Source organism: Oncorhynchus mykiss, chromosome 13, assembly GCF_013265735.2.
Source record: "Oncorhynchus mykiss isolate Arlee chromosome 13, USDA_OmykA_1.1, whole genome shotgun sequence".
In the NCBI taxonomy this organism is placed as follows: Eukaryota; Metazoa; Chordata; class Actinopteri; order Salmoniformes; family Salmonidae; genus Oncorhynchus; species Oncorhynchus mykiss.
In genome coordinates this window covers 43,598,244-43,616,510 of record NC_048577.1, presented here as the reverse complement: position 1 = coordinate 43,616,510, position 18,267 = coordinate 43,598,244, and the positions used below count along the sequence as shown (strand labels likewise).

Here is an 18,267-nt window from a genome sequence, read left to right as displayed (position 1 = left end):
AACAACAACAAAAAAAGTCTAGAAATACAAGAAATAAAAGGAGATAATGAATACCTGGTCGTCAACAGCCAGTCCACTAATAATAACAACCTTCAGGATGTTAAAGCTTTGAACCCAATGAAATTCTACTTTCTGCCTGGCAGACAGAAGGCTCCATAAATCATTCTGTTATAACACTGGTTCACACCAACACGATGGGAGAGGTGCTTATGGTATAATATGACACTAAAGCTATGAAACTGGTTCAAACACTATACACTTTTTTCCCCCTCATGTCTTTATTGAGAAGTGTCTTTCAAAAGAAACAGATAAACCTTTTTTCCCCCAATTTGTTCTGGCTTAAAATAATAATAAAGGCTTCAAATATGTAATTAGTCATTTACAAAATGGTCATTTATGTTTAACATTTAATAATCAAGGCATCAACAAGTGTGCATATTCAAATTGAATGAACCCTGAACCACTGAATTAAAACCAACGCTCTAACACTCAATAAAACGTCAATAAAAGATGAATTACCCTTCTGTAAATCATGCTAATATTATTCAGCCATTTGAAATGCATTGAAATGAAGGTGACACGAGATGTCAAAGAGACCTTTTTGAGTTAAGTATTTTGTACATGGTACAGAAAACATAACTGAATAGCCAGAATTATACATAGCAATATTATAGTATGTCAAGCACACATTTGGGCTGTCTTTCTAAAAAAAAGGGCCTTTGCTCCAAGTCTGACAAACCTAATTCCACACATTATCGTACACCACTTAAAGTAGATTGATATGTCAAATATAAAATGGTGGGTTATTGGACAAGGTTATATTGGTCAAGTTAACAGGGTCTTTTGCTGGTCATATATATAGGGGGAATGCTGAGGCAACATGGCATGGTACAATCTAATTCACTACAAACCTGCTACCAAAGAGTTAGTCACATAGTTATTTTTATACTAAACTAAGTGGATTGTAGTATCTCTATGACAGTGGTGGTTTTGATGAAAAAAATTTGGTGTGATTGTCATTTAGGCTACCATTTAAAAATAATTCCCTCGCTTATGCTGTGCTTTGTTTTACATATCCTGGTCCAATACTGTACAATCATGAAAGACACATGTTTTTACCGACTTGTGTGCAGTCGTCCACCTGTGTGCCAGTAAACCAGCTGAAATGACAGTGGTTAATTCTAGCTAGAGGGCTGTTTGATTCTAATGGCTGTTCCAGGGAAGTAGCTTAACATAATTATGGTAATCTCCTGCTATTTGTTTTCGAGTGCCTATGCACACTCAGACGCCTATGCAATAAAAATGCACTATTATCTGCAATTGATGTTAAAAACGAATCCAAGGCTTGATGTGCGGTATATTCATATGGAGGAGGTGATGGATTTGCTTGGCCCTGCAGCTTGCCATAGAGGGGTAAGGCAGAGTAGTGGGGTCCACTGCTAGTGTCTGGGGTTAGGAGGACAGGGGTAAGGTTTGGGCTGTAGGGAGCGCGTCTACTCTGGTTGGGGAGCTGCTGGCGTCTCGTTGGCATTGGCGTCCGTGGTTTTGTTTTCCACCTCATCGTCGGATAGGAGGTCGAGCGATGTTCCCTCCACCTGCAGCTGACGCCTGCCCGAGCGGCTGGAGGAGAAACTGATGGGGCCTCCACGCCTTCAGGGGACAGAGAGGTATTAGTAACGAGGACCATCAATTTGGCCAATATACACAACTGTTTGTGTGTGTGTGGGGGGGGGCTCTAAATACCTGAGGCGGCTCTTGAGTGTGTTGACCTCACGGCTGAGACCCTCGCTGCTCTCAGTGGCATCGTCCAGCTCCCTCTGCAGCTTCCTGCGGTAGGCGTTGGCACGTGTGGACTCCTCCTCAAGCTGCCTCTTCAGCTGTTTCATACGAGAGTTGGCCTTCTCACTCTGACCCAGCCAGGTGTCACAACAGACATCAACAATGATGAACAGTCAATACTAATACTTACAATACTCAGCATTCCTATGGTCCAGTGGTTACTGGAATTAACCTACTGTAGGAAAGACTCCAATCCTAAATCTTCACACCTATCCAATCCTGTCCCACCTTTACAAGTTGTACTGAATTGGATAGAAATCCTTCTTTAGCTGTGGAACATCTTAAAAATGGACTATGCAGAATTCACCTAATTTCTGTTTGTGCCAAAACAAGCAGTCATTGTGTAGAGAATCCATAACCAAAAATCTATATATTTTCAGCTGTTGTACAAAACCGAAAGTAAAAGACGCAAAAACTAAACTAAAAGCATAGAAATGGAGCACTTAGAACGGATCTATCGCTTCTTAGACTTGTTTTCAATGAGAATTAAATATCTATAACTCAAATTTCTATGTTAATTTGGTTAAGTCTCCCAAAAAGTGACATATTGTAGCTTTAATATCTGGGACGTCCAAACTTACGTGACAAGCTCCTCACCTGTTCCTTGTGCTGGTCGGAATGGCGGCGCTCGTCCTCCACCTGCATGCACACCTCCTCCAGCTTCTTCTCTGTCCATCTCACAAGCTTATTGGCCGCTGCTCGCTCCCTGATAGGAGGACAGAGGAATGAGGTCATAGGACAGTTAGAGCACCACAGGAACCGCACTGTAACAAAGGCTGTCAGTCATAGATCTTCAAGTACATCTCTTAAGATTGCTTTTGACTCATTACATTAATCACGTTAAGATTTAGATCACATTCAAGAACCTCTCTTCCAACGGGCTTAGCTTGTTCTAAGGCTCATGGCTCAAGGCTCATGAACTCCTCCTGAGTCTTGGTCTCCTATTTCACCTTGTCTAATAAGGTATGGAGTTGTTATAAGAGAGTTGCTGTGTTTCTACCTTAGCCTCCTGCTCCAGCTGCTCCTCCAGCTGCAGTATCTTGGCCTCCAGGGCGGTGATGGAGGCCTTGAACTGGCTCTTCACGGAACCCTCCAGCTCGCCCAGCTTGGCCCTCAAGTCCTTGTTCTGCCTCTCCAGCTGCTGGCGCGCATTTTCACTCTTCTGGGCCATGCTGCGCTCTGCCACAAGCTCCAGGGTCAGGGTGTCCACCTGGGGGAGGAGAGGGGGAAGAGAGAGGTGGAGAGAGGAAAACAGGGAATGAAGGAGAGAGGGGAACGTGAGAGAGAGATAAGGGTACTTTTTATGGTAGGGCTGAATAATGGATTGTTCCATGGTGGTAGTAGGATCTGCAATCTACTCTGCGAGAACAAATGATGCTTGCATTTATGTCATGATCTGTTGACAGTTGTGACTGGTGTGGTAGTGACCAACTGGGTTTACAGAACAGCAAATATACAACAAATGCACTAACGTTAGTATTTTTGTTTAGTTTACAGTCACTAGGCAGAGTGGCAACTTTTCAATGAGGTACGGTCAGAGATTAATAGATCCTTTTGTGTTAAGGTGCTCCTAACAGTATACGCTGATGAAGACAGCTTGTCGGTCGGAAAGGTTGGATATTAGGTTATTAAATTATTGAGTCTGCGCTAGAGTGTGCAGCTCTCCCTTTCTTTTTCAAAGGTCCTCCTAACAACCATTGCAAAGCTACATTCGATCTGTATCAGATGAGCGTAAACTGAAGTGAAATAGGCATTTTACTTTCCATAATAAAATGTTTCTCTTAAGTATCTTAAAAAGATAGAAGCTAATAAATATGTTTTATGTTTACTGTATATTGTATAGGCTGTAAATGTGTCTTTATGTTTGTCTATTGCTGGCAGCACCAATTCATCGAATTCGTCAAATTCTGTGAATGTGTGAATGTAGGCCACTTGGCTAATAAAAGTTGTTTTGATTCTGATAGACAGTAACATTACTTTGAATGTCCTAGCCTCTTCCCATATCCCATACAATCACGCGTCAGTGGCCCAGGGAGCGTGGGAGAAAGATAACCCAATGTTTTATCAATAGAAAACAGGTGTATTGGCAAGAACCTAGTTATTTTGTATATTTTATGAAATAGGAATAACTCTGAATACATGATAAATTCATTTTGTAAATAATTTTTCAACATTTTGGTGTGTGTGATTTGTTGGCTATTTACGCTGGTAACGCGTAGACAGGCGCATCATAATTTGGTTTATGACATCACAATGTGAAATAGGCAACATATTTTGATGTTCTGCAAACTAAGGCACAGTCTACAAATACACTGAAATGGGATGTTTGTGTTGCTGTAAAAAGGTATGTGTCAATTCTGGGCTAGAATTTGTCTAATTCTGTTACAATTTAGAGTATATTCTATTATTTTCAGCTATTACTAGTTGTTTCATTGTCTATTTATGTGTGCCAAATAGCAGGATTTGGGACAGAGGGTATAACTGTATGGTTACAATGGTTTTATTTTTATAAACATGTATTTTTGCTATTTGTTAACCTATGATACAGAATTCAATATGATTGGGCAACGAGTTCTTTATTTTATGGTCAGATCACGTGGTTTGGGTGTGACATTTGCTGCTAGTTCAAATATAACATATATAATGTTTCTCCAAACAGAAAAAGAAGTGCAGAGTTCGCCTCGGGATTGGGAGCCGCTGTCCATCGCCGTTCCCAATCCCACCCAAACTGACGTCATTGGATGCCAGCATGGTAACTGCGTCAGTTTGGAAAAACCGGGAGAAGAAGAACGTAAAGGATCACCACCAACTTGATTCTTCCTTTGTCTCTTCTTTCCATTTGAAACCGTCTACAACATCTCTGACGCCCCTCGACCCCTTGTCTGGCCGAACACCAATCGGCACTCCATCCCCCTCACCCCCTGGATCCCCTGCCAGATCCCCTTCCACTCTCTTCAAGATCTTCGGCCTCTCTTCTCTCTCCTCTCTAAACATGTCATCTCTCTCTTCTTCTTCTTCTTCAGTGGAAGGATCACAGACCTCCTCCCCTTTTAGTGCTTCTTCTGTTTCCCTGGCAGTCTCAACTCAGTTATCCTCCTCTGGAACTCCCCCCAGTCCTGCCTGCCCTTCCTCCACAACTCACGTCTCCTCCCCTGCCCCCCAGTCCTCCTCTCCAAACCCCCTGCACCGCCATGGAGAGACCAACAAAGACAGTGAGACTGCCAGGTACTGCAGCCTGATATCACATTTCATGCCAACCTACACCATTAAATTGAAATGAAAAAGCCAATATAATATAGCTAACCTAATGCATATGTCTGTGTGTCTTTACAGAGATCTTATGAGCTCTGAGGTCAAAGAGGTGGGGGCAGTTGTTCCACAGACAAAGAGAATGGTACCCCTATTTGCTGGCATTGCAGGTCTGTAAACGGGTGCCATTTTTTGGTGCTACTTGTCTCAATTCATCTTTGACAAAGCTTCTCTCTTACCGCTCTCCGTCTCTCGGTCTCTCTCTGCAGAGGCCTCCATTGACCTGAAGGCTTCCTCTGTCTCCTTGGAGAGGTAAGTACTGTAGACAATAGCCACCTTCATCTCACTCAACTCTACATAAGAGTGGTCACTCACACCATGACATGGTAAGGAATATATGTATGCCTGTACATTAAAACAGTGTTCAAACAGACCGATTGGTGTTGAGCCACTGCTACTGAGGCCTCTACCCTGTCTCTCTTCCTCCAGGCCATTGGTCAGGTCTCGGGAAGCCATGGCTCGCCTTCCCAACCTGTTCAGCAAGAGTAGCACCCAGCTGGGGGAGCAGAGCTGCACAGGCGAGGGCGAAGACAACACCAAGCTCCTCGGGTAAACACACACACATCTACACACACACACACATACACCTACTCTTATCTCTGAGCTCTGCTTTTTGTTTTAAATACAAATCCATTACAAATCCATTCATTAGTTTACCTTTGGTCCACAGTTCAGATACTAGTGTGTAACTGATGGCTTCTTTCCCACAGGTTGCCTAATATTGGCAACACCTGCTTCATGAACTCTGCTCTGCAGTGCCTGCTGGGGCTGCCAGCATTTTGCAGAGACATCCTGAGACAGCAGAATATCTGGAGTTCCTCCCCCTCCTCTAAACTGCTATGGTATACAGCCTCGCTCTCACCCTCCTGTCCCACCTGTACACACACTGACCCACCCACCTAGACGCTTATAGTTACAGTACACAAGTTCCGCCTCAATGTATGTGTCAGTGGAAGCTGCTGAGGGGAGGACGGCTCGTAATGATGTCTGAAATGGAGCAAATGTAATGTCATCAAACACATGGAAACCATATGTTTGATGTATTTGATAGCATTCCACTGATTCCGAACCAGCCATTACCACGAACCCTTCCTCCCCAATTAAGGTGCCATCAACCTCCTGTGGTATGTATGTATGTATGTATGTATGTATGTTTGTATGTATCCATCCATCTATCTATCTATCTATCTATCTATCTATCTATCTATCTATCTATCTATCTATCTATCTATCTATCTATCTATCTATCTATCTATCTATCTATCTATCTATCTATCTATCTATCTATCTATCTATCTGTATGTATGTATGTATGTATGTATGTATGTATGTATGTATGTATGTATGTATGTATGTATGTATGTATGTATGTATGTATGTATGTATGTATGTTTTTATGTATGTATGTATGTATGTATGTTTGTATGTATCTATCTATCTATCTATGTATGTATGGATGGATGGATGGATGAATGGATATATATTGTCCTTCGTACACTCTTAGTGTCTCATATGATTTTTAAGATAAAACCACACCCAACTCAGCTTCTGATTAACACCAGAGATGATTTCCTGTCACAGTCAGGAATCAGTTGAATCATATTTGATCAGAAGTTAAAGTAGAAGCACAGAGCTAATCTGTGGCCAAGGTGAGAGAGTGAAACCTGAATGCATGCTCTTTGTCTCCCTCCACAGCTGCTTTGCCGAGTTACATCAGGCCAGGCTTTCTGGAGGCACTGTTAATGCTAAGAACAAGGAAAATAAGAAAATCCTTCAAACAGTCAAGCGCTGTCTTTCCGTTGTCAATGAGGACTATGAGGACGACAATGAACAGGTAAGATATTATTTGCTAAAAGACTCACTTAACAATAAACCTGGGACACGGGACAGTGTTTTTCCCCAGCTCTGTTTCAGTTGTAGTTGTTGATGTATTTTCTGCTTCTTTCCCATTCTTCTCTTAGGATGCCCATGAATGTGTGTTGCTCCTCCTCTTTCAGCTGAAGGAGGAGGGTATGGCATTAAAGGGCTCACCAGAGCCATACACCTGCCCCGTGAAGCAGTTAGAATTCAAGCTGAAGACTTCCCGTACCTGCACCAGGTAACAGCTGTCATTTGTATACGGTGTACCTTGATGTCATCATCACATTTGTGAGGAGGTTTAATGTCAGCATAATATGCAGGATACAGAGGTAAAGCATTAAGATAGTGTGTAGAGGATCAAAAGGTTTGTGTTGGATAGCTGATGCATTTCTCTCCGTACTTCTGAAGCTGTGGAGTTATAGTGTATGGTCAGGAGGATTACAATCACTTGTCCCTGAGCCTGAGCCATTACCTGCCACACAGCCTGGACCTCTACTTTAAGGTCAGCACTTAGCTTAAACCAAGAGTTAGTATGTCAAGGAACACTATCATTAATGTCATAATGTTCATAATTGTATTGCTATCCTTTGTCACCTAGCCATCTGCGTTAGAGTGTGCATGCAGGGTGTGCTCAGGCAGCATGGCATCTGTGACTATGCACTTCCTCACGCTGCCCCGGTGAGTCCCCCCATCATCATCTCAGATTACAATTGACAGTCCTGATCTAACTCACCAAACTGGGTTATTGAATTGAGTACAAGACTGATTCCTTTGTCTGTGTGAATGCCTACCTGGTCGTCCGTCCGTCCGTCCGCCCGCCCGCCCGCCCGCCCGCCCGCCCGCCCGCCCGCCCGCCCGCCCGCCCGTCCGTCTGTCTGTCTGTCTGTCTGTCTGTCTGTCTGTCTGTCTGCCCTGCCTGCCTGTCTGTCTCTGAGCAGGGTCCTAATGCTTCATATCAAGCGATTTACTGCAGGCGACTGGGAGCCAAAGAAGGTGGATGATCCCATGTCCATCCCTGCAGAAATAACCCTCCCAGCCGTATGTGGGAAGACAGCCCATGTCCAGTATGGAGCCAGGTTGGTTTACACTCTGTTTGGGGACATTGCACATTGAGTAGCCAACACACACCATGATTTTCACACACTTGATATTTATTTTCAATGCCATCAATTTACACAGGGCAAGCTCCCTGGGGAAAAACAACATGGACAACAAACCTGCAAACTCCCCGAAAGGCACCCTTGATAGACCAGGTAGGACATTGTGTTACTCACATCATGCATAATACCCTCTCATGAAACAGGACTGTTGAGGAAAGCAAGTCGGAAGCTGAAGTTAAGAGTATATTTGTTGATAGGTTTCCACTTCACTTTCTGGTTTGTATTTACACTATATTTGATATACCCCCACCAGCTTCAAATTCCTCTGACCAGCTAGAGAAACCAGCTGACAGTGAGGAAAAGCAGCAGGCAGCCGCTGTGGTGAGGAGAGAGAGAGAGAGAGAGAGAGAGAGAGAGAGAGAGAGAGAGAGAGAGAGAGAGAAATAGAACAGATAACAGATAATTAGATCCAGTTGAGATAGTTGAGATAGTGGGCGGATCAAGATAAGGCAGTTATAGAAGGCACCCCTATCCTGTAGACAAAATAACAATCCTATTATTAAATGTGTTTCCTTACAGAGACACCAGCCAGAAAATATCTACAAATTGTCAAGTGTGATCTCACATCTGGGAGACAACATGTATACAGGTATGCAGGCATGCAGGTATGCAGGCACGCAGGTATGCAGGCACGCACACACAATTATGAAAGCTAAATGTACACTCTATTTTGTTTCCCTTGTTCCCTAGGCCACTACATCAGTGATGTTTTGGACAGCCGTGGCAGTGGGTGGCTCTGCCTGGATGACGCACATGTCTTGAGGACAGATGAGGCCACTGTGCTGAAGGCGATTGCACAGACTGCCTACATCCTGTTCTATGTCTGCAGGTAAGGCTCTAGGCCACAAATTTGAGAAGAATGTCACAAATGGAGTCAATGACGACAATCAGTCCCTTTCACCTGTAATCCCTCTGTATGTGTTATTTTTCAGACATTGTATGTACATGTAAGATCTCCCTGTCATTTCTCATTGAAGTGGAGCAGGTGAAGGAGACCAGGCCCCTCACTACCAGGAGAAGGATCAGGAGAACCCATCATTAAACTCAGGGAGATGCACAGCGCTCAGGGACCACCTGGAGTAGCACCTACCACACACCAAGAAACATCAGATTAATCGAATTAGGCTGCCCTACACCACCCTCAACTGCCTTAGACCACCATAAAGCTGCCCTAGACCACCATCAGGCTGCCCATCACCACCATCAAGCTGCCCTAGACCACCATCAGACTGCCCTACACCACCATCAAGCTGCCCTAGACCACCATCAAGCTGCCCTACACCACCATCAAGCTGCCCTAGACCTCCATCAAGCTGCCCTACACCACCATCAAGCTGCCCTACACCACCATCAAGCTGCCCTAAACCACCATCAACTGCCTTAGACCACCATCAAGCTGCCCTAGACCACCATCAATTCTCCCTACACCACCATCAGACTATCTTTCACCACCATCAAGCTGCCCTAGACCACCATCAGACTATCCGACATCACGCTGCCCTAGACCACCAGAACACCAGGCTGCCCTAGACCACCAGAAGACCAGGCTGCCCTAGACCACCTGGACATCAGGCTGCCCTAGACCACCAGGCTGCCCTAGACCACCAGAAGAAACAGCCTACACCACAAAGCATGTACCCACTCTAGGCCATCTACTGTATGTTTACAATTATATAAATATAAAACATCTCACCGACCGAGTGCAATTAATGTTCTTTTACTGTACATGGTAGTGAATAAATGTACCTACAGTGCATTCAGAAAGTATTCAGATCCCTTGACTTTTTCCTCATTTAGTTAAGTTACAGCCTTATTCTAAAATGGATTCATTTATTTTTTCTTCTTCTCATCAATCTACCCTAGAATGACAGCAAAAACAGGTTTTTAGATTTTTTTGCAAATTTATCAAGAAAACATAAAGCTAAACTATCACATTTACATAAGAATTCAGACCCTTTACTCAGTACTTTGTTGAAGCATCTTTGGCAGCGATTACAGCCTCAAGTTTTCTTGGGTATGACGCTATAAGCTTAGCACATCTGTATTTGGGGAGTTTCTCTCATTCTTCTCTGCAGATCCTCTCAAGCTCTGTCGGGTTGGATGGGGAGCATCGCTGCACAGCTATTTTCAGGTCTCCAGAGATGTTCAATCAGGTTCAAGTCCGGGCTCTGGCTGGGCCACTCAAGGACATTCAGAGACTTGTCCCCAAGCCACCCCTGCGTTGTCTTGGCTGTGTGCTAAGGGTCGTTGTCCTGTTGGAAGGTGAACCTTCGCCCCAGTCTGAGATCCTGAACGCTCTGGAGCTGGTTTTCATCAAGCATCTCTCTGTACTTTGTGCCGTTCATCTTTCCCTCGATTCTGACTAGTCTACCAGTCCCTGCTGCTGAAAAACATCCCCACAGCATGATGCTGCCATCACCATGATTCACCGTAGAAATGGTGCCAGGTTTCCTCCAGACATGGCGAATGGCATTCAGGCCAAAGAGTTCAATCATCAGGTTCCTGATAGCTCAGTTTGGCCAGGCGGCCAGCTCTAGGAGTCTTTGGGGTTCCAAACTTCTTCCATTTAGGAATGATGGAGGACAATTCCTTCGACCTCAGGGTTTGGGTTTTGTTCTGACATGCACTGTGAACTGGGACCTTATATAGACCTTTCTTATACAGGCCTTTCTAATCGACCTGGCCGGGGTATCCTGGAAGGATATTGATCTCATCCCGTCAGTAGAGGATGCCTGGTTATTTTTTTTAAATGCCTTCCTACCCATCTTAAATAAGCATGCCCAATTCAAGAAATTTAGAACCAGGAACATATATAGCCCTTGGTTCTCCCCAGACCTGACTGCCCTTAACCAACACAAAAACATACTATGGCATTCTGCATTAGCATCGAACAGCCCCCGTGATATGCAGCTGTTCAGGGAAGCTAGAAACCAGTATACACAGGCAGTTAGAAAAGCCAAGGCTAGCTTTTTCAAGCAGAAATTTGCTTCCTGCAACACTAACTCAAAAAGTTCTGGGACACTGTAAAGTCCATGGAGAATAAGAACACCTCCTCCCAGCTGCCCACTGCACTGAAGATAGGAAATACTGTCACCACTGATAAATCCACTATAATTGAGAATTTCAATAAGCATTTTTCTACGGCTGGCCATGCTTTCCACCTGGTTACTTTCCACCTGGCTCAACAGCACTGCACCCCCCACAGCAACTCGCCCAAGCCTTCCCCATTTCTCCTTCTCCCAAATCCAGTCAGCTGATGTTCTAAAAGAGCTGCAAAATCTGGACCCCTACACATCAGCCGGGCTAGACAATCTGGACCCCTTCTTTCTAAAATGATCTGCCGAAATTGTTGCCACCCCTATTACTAGCCTGTTCAACCTCTCTTTCGTGTCGTCTGAGATTCCCAAAGATTGGAAAGCAGCTGCGGTCATCCCCCTCTTCAAAGGGGGGGACACTCTTGACCCAAACTGCTACAGACCTATATCTATCCTACCCTGCCTTTCTAAGGTCTTCGAAAGCCATGTCAACAAACAGATTACCGACCATTTCGAATCTCACCATACCTTCTCTGCTATGCAATCTGGTTTCAGAGCTGGTCATGGGTGCACCTCAGCCACGCTCAAGGTCCTAAACGATATCTTAACCTCCATCGATAAGAAACATTACTGTGCAGCCGTATTCATTGATCTGGCCAAGGCTTTCGAATCTGTCAATCACCACATCCTCATCGGCAGACTCGACAGCCTTGGTTTCTCAAATGATTGTCTTGCCTGGTTCACCAACTACTTCTCTGATAGAGTTCAATGTGTCAAATCGGAGGGTCTGCTGTCCGGACCTCTGGCAGTCTCTATGGGGGTGCCACAGGGTTAAATTCTTGGACCGACTCTCTTCTCTGTATACATCAATGATGTCGCTCTTGCTGCTGCTCTTTCGGCAATGTCATTTACAAAATAGCCTCCAATACCCTACTCAACAAATTGGATGCAGTCTATCACAGTGCAATCCGTTTTGTCACCAAAGCCCCATATACTACCCACCATTGCGACCTGTACCCTCTCGTTGGCTGGCCCTCGCTTCATACTCGTCGCCAAACCCACTGGCTCCATGTCATCTACAAGACCCTGCTAGGTAAAGTCCCCCCTTATCTCAGCTCGCTGGTCACCATAGCATCACCCACCTGTAGCACGCGCTCCAGCGGGTATATCTCTAGGGTCACCCCCAAAACCAATTCTTTCTTTGGCCGCCTCTCCTTCCAGTTCTCCGCTGCCAATGACTGGAACGAACTACAAAAATCTCTGAAACTGGAAACACTTATCTCCCTCACTAGCTTTAAGCACCAACTGTCAGAGCAGCTCACAGATTACTGCACCTGTACATAGCCCACCTATAATTTAGCCCAAACAACTACTATTTCCCTACTGTATTTATGTTATTTATTTATTTTGCTCCTTTGCACCCCATTATTTTTATTTCTACTTTTCACATTCTTCCACTGCAAATCTACCATTCCAGTGTTTTACTTGCTATATTGTATTTACTTTGACACCATGGCCTTTTTTTGCCTTTACCTCCCTTATCTCACCTCATTTGCTCACATCGTATATAGACTTGTTTATACTGTATTATTGACTGTATGTTTGTTTTACTCCATGTGTAAGTCTGTGTTGTTGTATGTGTCGAACTGCTTTGCTTTATCTTGGCCAGGTCGCAATTGTAAATGAGAACTTGTTCTCAACTTGCCTACCTGGTTAAATAAAGGTGAAATCAAAAATAAATAAAATAAATAGACAGGTGTGTTCCGTTCCAAACCTTGTACAATCATGTACAAGTATTTCTTTTTTTTATTTTGTATAAATTTGCTACAATGTCTAAAAACCTGTCTTCACTTTGTCATTATGGGGTATTGTGTGTAGATTGATGATTTTTTATATCCATTTTGAATAAGGCTGTAACATAACAACATGTGGAAAAAGTCAAGGGGTGTGAATACGATCTGAATGCACTGTATAAGAGGCAATCTCTATCATTCATTCATGTTGGGTAAAAAGAGGAAAAAGTTAATATTACAACAATATTGTGTGTCTGTGCACAGTCTATCTACGCACTCCCTCAGGGTTTTAATGTAACCACAAATACAATGAAGTAATGGAACAATGAATGGCAATGTAACATAGACCATACATCACATATCAGTTTGGAGACAGTCTTGACCCACAACTACTGTGGGAAAGACTAAGAGGACATCAATGTGTTGCACAAGAAATATAGAAGAAAAACAATATTTTTCTATAATGGATATGTTTATTGGTCTTTTACAACAACAACAAAAAAAGTCTAGAAATACAAGAAATAAAAGGAGATAATGAATACCTGGTCGTCAACAGCCAGTCCACTAATAATAACAACCTTCAGGATGTTAAAGCTTTGAACCCAATGAAATTCTACTTTCTGCCTGGCAGACAGAAGGCTCCATAAATCATTATGTTATAACACTGGTTCACACCAACACGATGGGAGAGGTGCTTATGGTATAATATGACACTAAAGCTATGAAACTGGTTCAAACACTATACACTTTTTTCCCCCTCATGTCTTTATTGAGAAGTGTCTTTCAAAAGAAACAGATAAACCTTTTTTTCCCCCAATTTGTTCTGGCTTAAAATAATAATAAAGGCCTCAAATATGTAATTAGTCATTTACAAAATGGTCATTTATGTTTAACATTTAATAATCAAGGCATCAACAAGTGTGCATATTCAAATTGAATGATTGCTCTACCCTGAACCACTGAATTAAAACCAACGCTCTAACACTCAATAAAACGTCAATAAAAGATGAATTACCCTTCTGTAAATCATGCTAATATTATTCAGCCATTTGAAATGCATTGAAATGAAGGTGACACGAGATGTCAAAGAGACCTTTTTGAGTTAAGTATTTTGTACATGGTACAGAAAACATAACTGAATAGCCAGAATTATACATAGCAATATTATAGTATGTCAAGCACACATTTGGGCTGTCTTTCTAAAAAAAAGGGCCTTTGCTCCAAGTCTGACAAACCTAATTCCACACATTATCGTACACCACTTAAAGTAGATTGATATGTCAAATATAAAATGGTGGGTTATTGGACAAGGTTATATTGGTCAAGTTAACAGGGTCTTTTGCTGGTCATATATATAGGGGGAATGCTGAGGCAACATGGCGTGGTACAATCTAATTCACTACAAACCTGCTACCAAAGAGTTAGTCACATAGTTATTTTTATACTAAACTAAGTGGATTGCAGTATCTCTATGACAGTGGTGGTTTTGATGAAAAAAATTTGGTGTGATCGTCATTTCATTTAGGCTACCATTTAAAAATAATTCCCTCGCTTATGCTGTGCTTTGTTTTACATATCCTGGTCCAATACTGTACAATCATGAAAGACACATGTTTTTACCGACTTGTGTGCAGTCGTCCACCTGTGTGCCAGTAAACCAGCTGAAATGACAGTGGTTAATTCTAGCTAGAGGGCTGTTTGATTCTAATGGCTGTTCCAGGGAAGTAGCTTAACATAATTATGGTAAACTCCTGCTATTTGTTTTCGAGTGCCTATGCACACTCAGACGCCTATGCAATAAAAATGCACTATTATCTGCAATTGATGTTAAAAACGAATCCAAGGCTTGATGTGCGGTATATTCATATGGAGGAGGTGATGGATTTGCTTGGCCCTGCAGCTTGCCATAGAGGGGTAAGGCAGAGTAGTGGGGTCCACTGCTGGTGTCTGGGGTTAGGAGGACAGGGGTACGGTTTGGGCTGTAGGGAGCGCGTCTACTCTGGTTGGGGAGCTGCTGGCGTCTCTTTGGCATTGGCGTCCGTGGTTTTGTTTTCCACCTCATCGTCGGATAGGAGGTCGAGCGATGTTCCCTCCACCTGCAGCTGACGCCTGCCCGAGCGGCTGGAGGAGAAACTGATGGGGCCTCCACGCCTTCAGGGGACAGAGGGGGCCAGGAGAGGTATTAGTAACGAGGACCATCAATTTGGCCAATATACACAACTGTTTGTGTGTGTGGGGGGGGGGGGGGCTCTAAATACCTGAGGCGGCTCTTGAGTGTGTTGACCTCACGGCTGAGACCCTCGCTGTTCTCAGTGGCATCGTCCAGCTCCCTCTGCAGCTTCCTGCGGCAGGCGTTGGCACGTGCTCCTCAAGCTGCCTCTTCAGCTGTTTCATACGAGAGTTGGCCTTCTCACTCTGACCCAGCCAGGTGTCACAACAGACATCAACAATGATGAACAGTCAATACTAATACTTACAATACTCAGCATTCCTATGGTCCAGTGGTTACTGGAATTAACCTACTGTAGGAAAGACTCCAATCCTAAATCTTCACACCTATCCAATCCTGTCCCACCTTTACAAGTTGTACTGAATTGGATAGAAATCCTTCTTTAGCTGTGGAACATCTTAAAAATGGACTATGCAGAATTCACCTAATTTCTGTTTGTGCTAAAACAAGCAGTCATTGTGTAGAGAATCCATAACCAAAAATCTATATATTTTCAGCTGTTGTACAAAACCGAAAGTAAAAGACGCAAAAACTAAACTAAAAGCATAGAAATGGAGCACTTAGAACGGATCTATCGCTTCTTAGACTTGTTTTCAATGAGAATTAAATATCTATAACTCAAATTTCTATGTTAATTTGGTTAAGTCTCCCAAAAAAGTGACATATTGTAGCTTTAATATGTGGGACGTCCAAACTTCCGTGACAAGCTCCTCACCTGTTCCTTGTACTGGTCGGAATGGCGGCGCTCGTCCTCCACCTGCATGCACACCTCCTTCAGCTTCTTCTCTGTCCATCTCACAAGCTTATTGGCCGCTGCTCGCTCCCTGATAGGAGGACAGAGGAATGAGGTCATAGGACAGTTAGAGCACCACAGGAACCGCACTGTAACAAAGGCTGTCAGTCATAGATCTTCAAGTACATCTCTTAAGATTGCTTTTGACTCATTACATTAATCACGTTAAGATTTAGATCACATTCAAGAACCTCTCTTCCAACGGGCTTAGCTTGTTCTAAGGCCGTCATGAACTCCTCCTGAGTCTTGGTCTCCTATTTCACCTTGTCTAATAAGGTATGGAGTTGTTATAAGAGAGTTGCTGTGTTTCTACCTTAGCCTCCTGCTCCAGCTGCTCCTCCAGCTGCAGTATCTTGGCCTCCAGGGCGGTGATGGAGGCCTTGAACTGGCTCTTCACGGAACCCTCCAGCTCGCCCAGCTTGGCCCTCAAGTCCTTGTTCTGCCTCTCCAGCTGCTGGCGCGCATTTTCACTCTTCTGGGCCATGCTGCGCTCTGCCACAAGCTCCAGGGTCAGGGTGTCCACCTGGGGGAGGAGAGGGGGAAGAGAGAGGTGGAGAGAGGAAAACAGGGAATGAAGGAGAGAGGGGAACGTGAGAGAGAGATAAGGGTACTTTTTATGGTAGGGCTGAATAATGGATTGTTCCATGGTGGTAGTAGGATCTACAATCTACTCTGCGAGAACAAATGATGCTTGCATTTATGTCATGATCTGTTGACAGTTGTGACTGGTGTGGTAGTGACCAACTGGGTTTACAGAACAGCAAATATACAACAAATGCACTAACGTTAGTATTTTTGTTTAGTTTACAGTCACTAGGCAGAGTGGCAACTTTTCAATGAGGTACGGTCAGAGATTAATAGATCCTTTTGTGTTAAGGTGCTCCTAACAGTATACGCTGATGAAGACAGCTTGTCGGTCGGAAAGGTTGGACATTAGGTTATTAAATTATTGAGTCTGCACTAGAGTGTGCAGCTCTCCCTTTCTTTTTCAAAGGTCCTCCTAACAACCATTGCAAAGCTACATTCGATCTGTATCAGATGAGCGTAAACTGAAGTGAAATAGGCATTTTACTTTCCATAATAAAATGTTTCTCTTAAGTATCTTAAAAAGATAGAAGCTAATAAATATGTTTTATGTTTACTGTATATTGTATAGGCTGTAAATGTGTCTTTATGTTTGTCTATTGCTGGCAGCACCAATTCATCGAGTCAAATTCTGTGAATGTGTGAATGTAGGCCACTTGGCTAATAAAAGTTGTTTTGATTCTGATAGACAGTAACATTACTTTGAATGTCCTAGCCTCTTCCCATATCCCATACAATCACGCATCAGTGGCCCAGGGAGCGTGGGAGAAAGATAATCCAATGTTTTCTCAATAAAAAACAGGTGTATTGGCAAGAACCTAGTTATTTTGTATATTTTATGAAATAGGAATAACTCTGAATACATGCTAAATTCATTTAGTAAATTATTTTTCAACATTTTGGTGTGTGTGATTTGTTGGCTATTTACGCTGGTAACGCGTAGACAGGCGCATCATAATTTGGTTTATGACATCACAATGTGAAATAGGCAACATATTTTGATGTTCTGCAAACTAAGGCACAGTCTACAAATACACTGAAATGGGTTGTTTGTGTTGCTGTAAAAAGGTATGTGTCAATTCTGGGCTAGAATTTGTCTAATTCTGTTACAATTTAGAGTATATTCTATTCTTTTCAGCTATTACTAGTTGTTTCATTGTCTATTTATGTGTGCCAAATAGCAGGATTTGGGACAGAGGGTATAACTGTATGGTTACAATGGTTTTATTTTTATAAACATGTATTTTTGCTATTTGTTAGCCTATGATACAGAATTCAATATGATTGGGCAACGAGTTCTTTATTTTATGGTCAGATCACGTGGTTTGGGTGTGACATTTGCTGCTAGTTCAAATATAACATATATAATGTTTCTCCAAACAGAAAAAGAAGTGCAGAGTTCACCTCGGGATTGGGAGCCGCTGTCCATCGCCGTTCCCAATCCCACCCAAACTGACGTCATTGGATGCCAGCATGGTAACTGCGTCAGTTTGGAAAAACCGGGAGAAGAAGAACGTAAAGGATCACCACCAACTTGATTCTTCCTTTGTCTCTTCTTTCCATTTGAAACCGTCTACAACATCTCTGACGCCCCTCGACCCCTTGTCTGGCCGAACACCAATCGGCACTCCATCCCCCTCACCCCCTGGATCCCCTGCCAGAT

General features: G+C 43.3%; 1 protein-coding gene and 1 long non-coding RNA gene across 2 annotated transcripts; one reads left to right on the top strand and one right to left on the bottom strand.

Annotated features, from left to right (window-relative positions):
- Positions 1 to 458: 458 nt before the first annotated feature.
- LOC118938295 (myosin heavy chain, embryonic smooth muscle isoform-like) lies at positions 459 to 16,866 on the bottom strand. Its single transcript, XM_036941161.1, has 5 exons — positions 16,805 to 16,866; positions 16,333 to 16,542; positions 15,942 to 16,049; positions 1,744 to 1,907; positions 459 to 1,650 (listed from the first exon to the last, which is right to left on the bottom strand). The coding sequence occupies exons 2-5, from the start codon at positions 16,501 to 16,503 to the stop codon at positions 1,494 to 1,496; spliced, it is 600 nt and encodes a 199-aa protein (XP_036797056.1). The 5' UTR covers positions 16,504 to 16,542; positions 16,805 to 16,866; the 3' UTR covers positions 459 to 1,493.
- LOC118938301 lies at positions 5,598 to 8,262 on the top strand. The gene is made up of 6 exons (XR_005035554.1): positions 5,598 to 5,697; positions 5,859 to 5,990; positions 6,844 to 7,510; positions 7,607 to 7,686; positions 7,947 to 8,084; positions 8,188 to 8,262. It is a non-coding gene; the product is annotated as an uncharacterized LOC118938301 (long non-coding RNA).
- Positions 16,867 to 18,267: the final 1,401 nt, after the last annotated feature.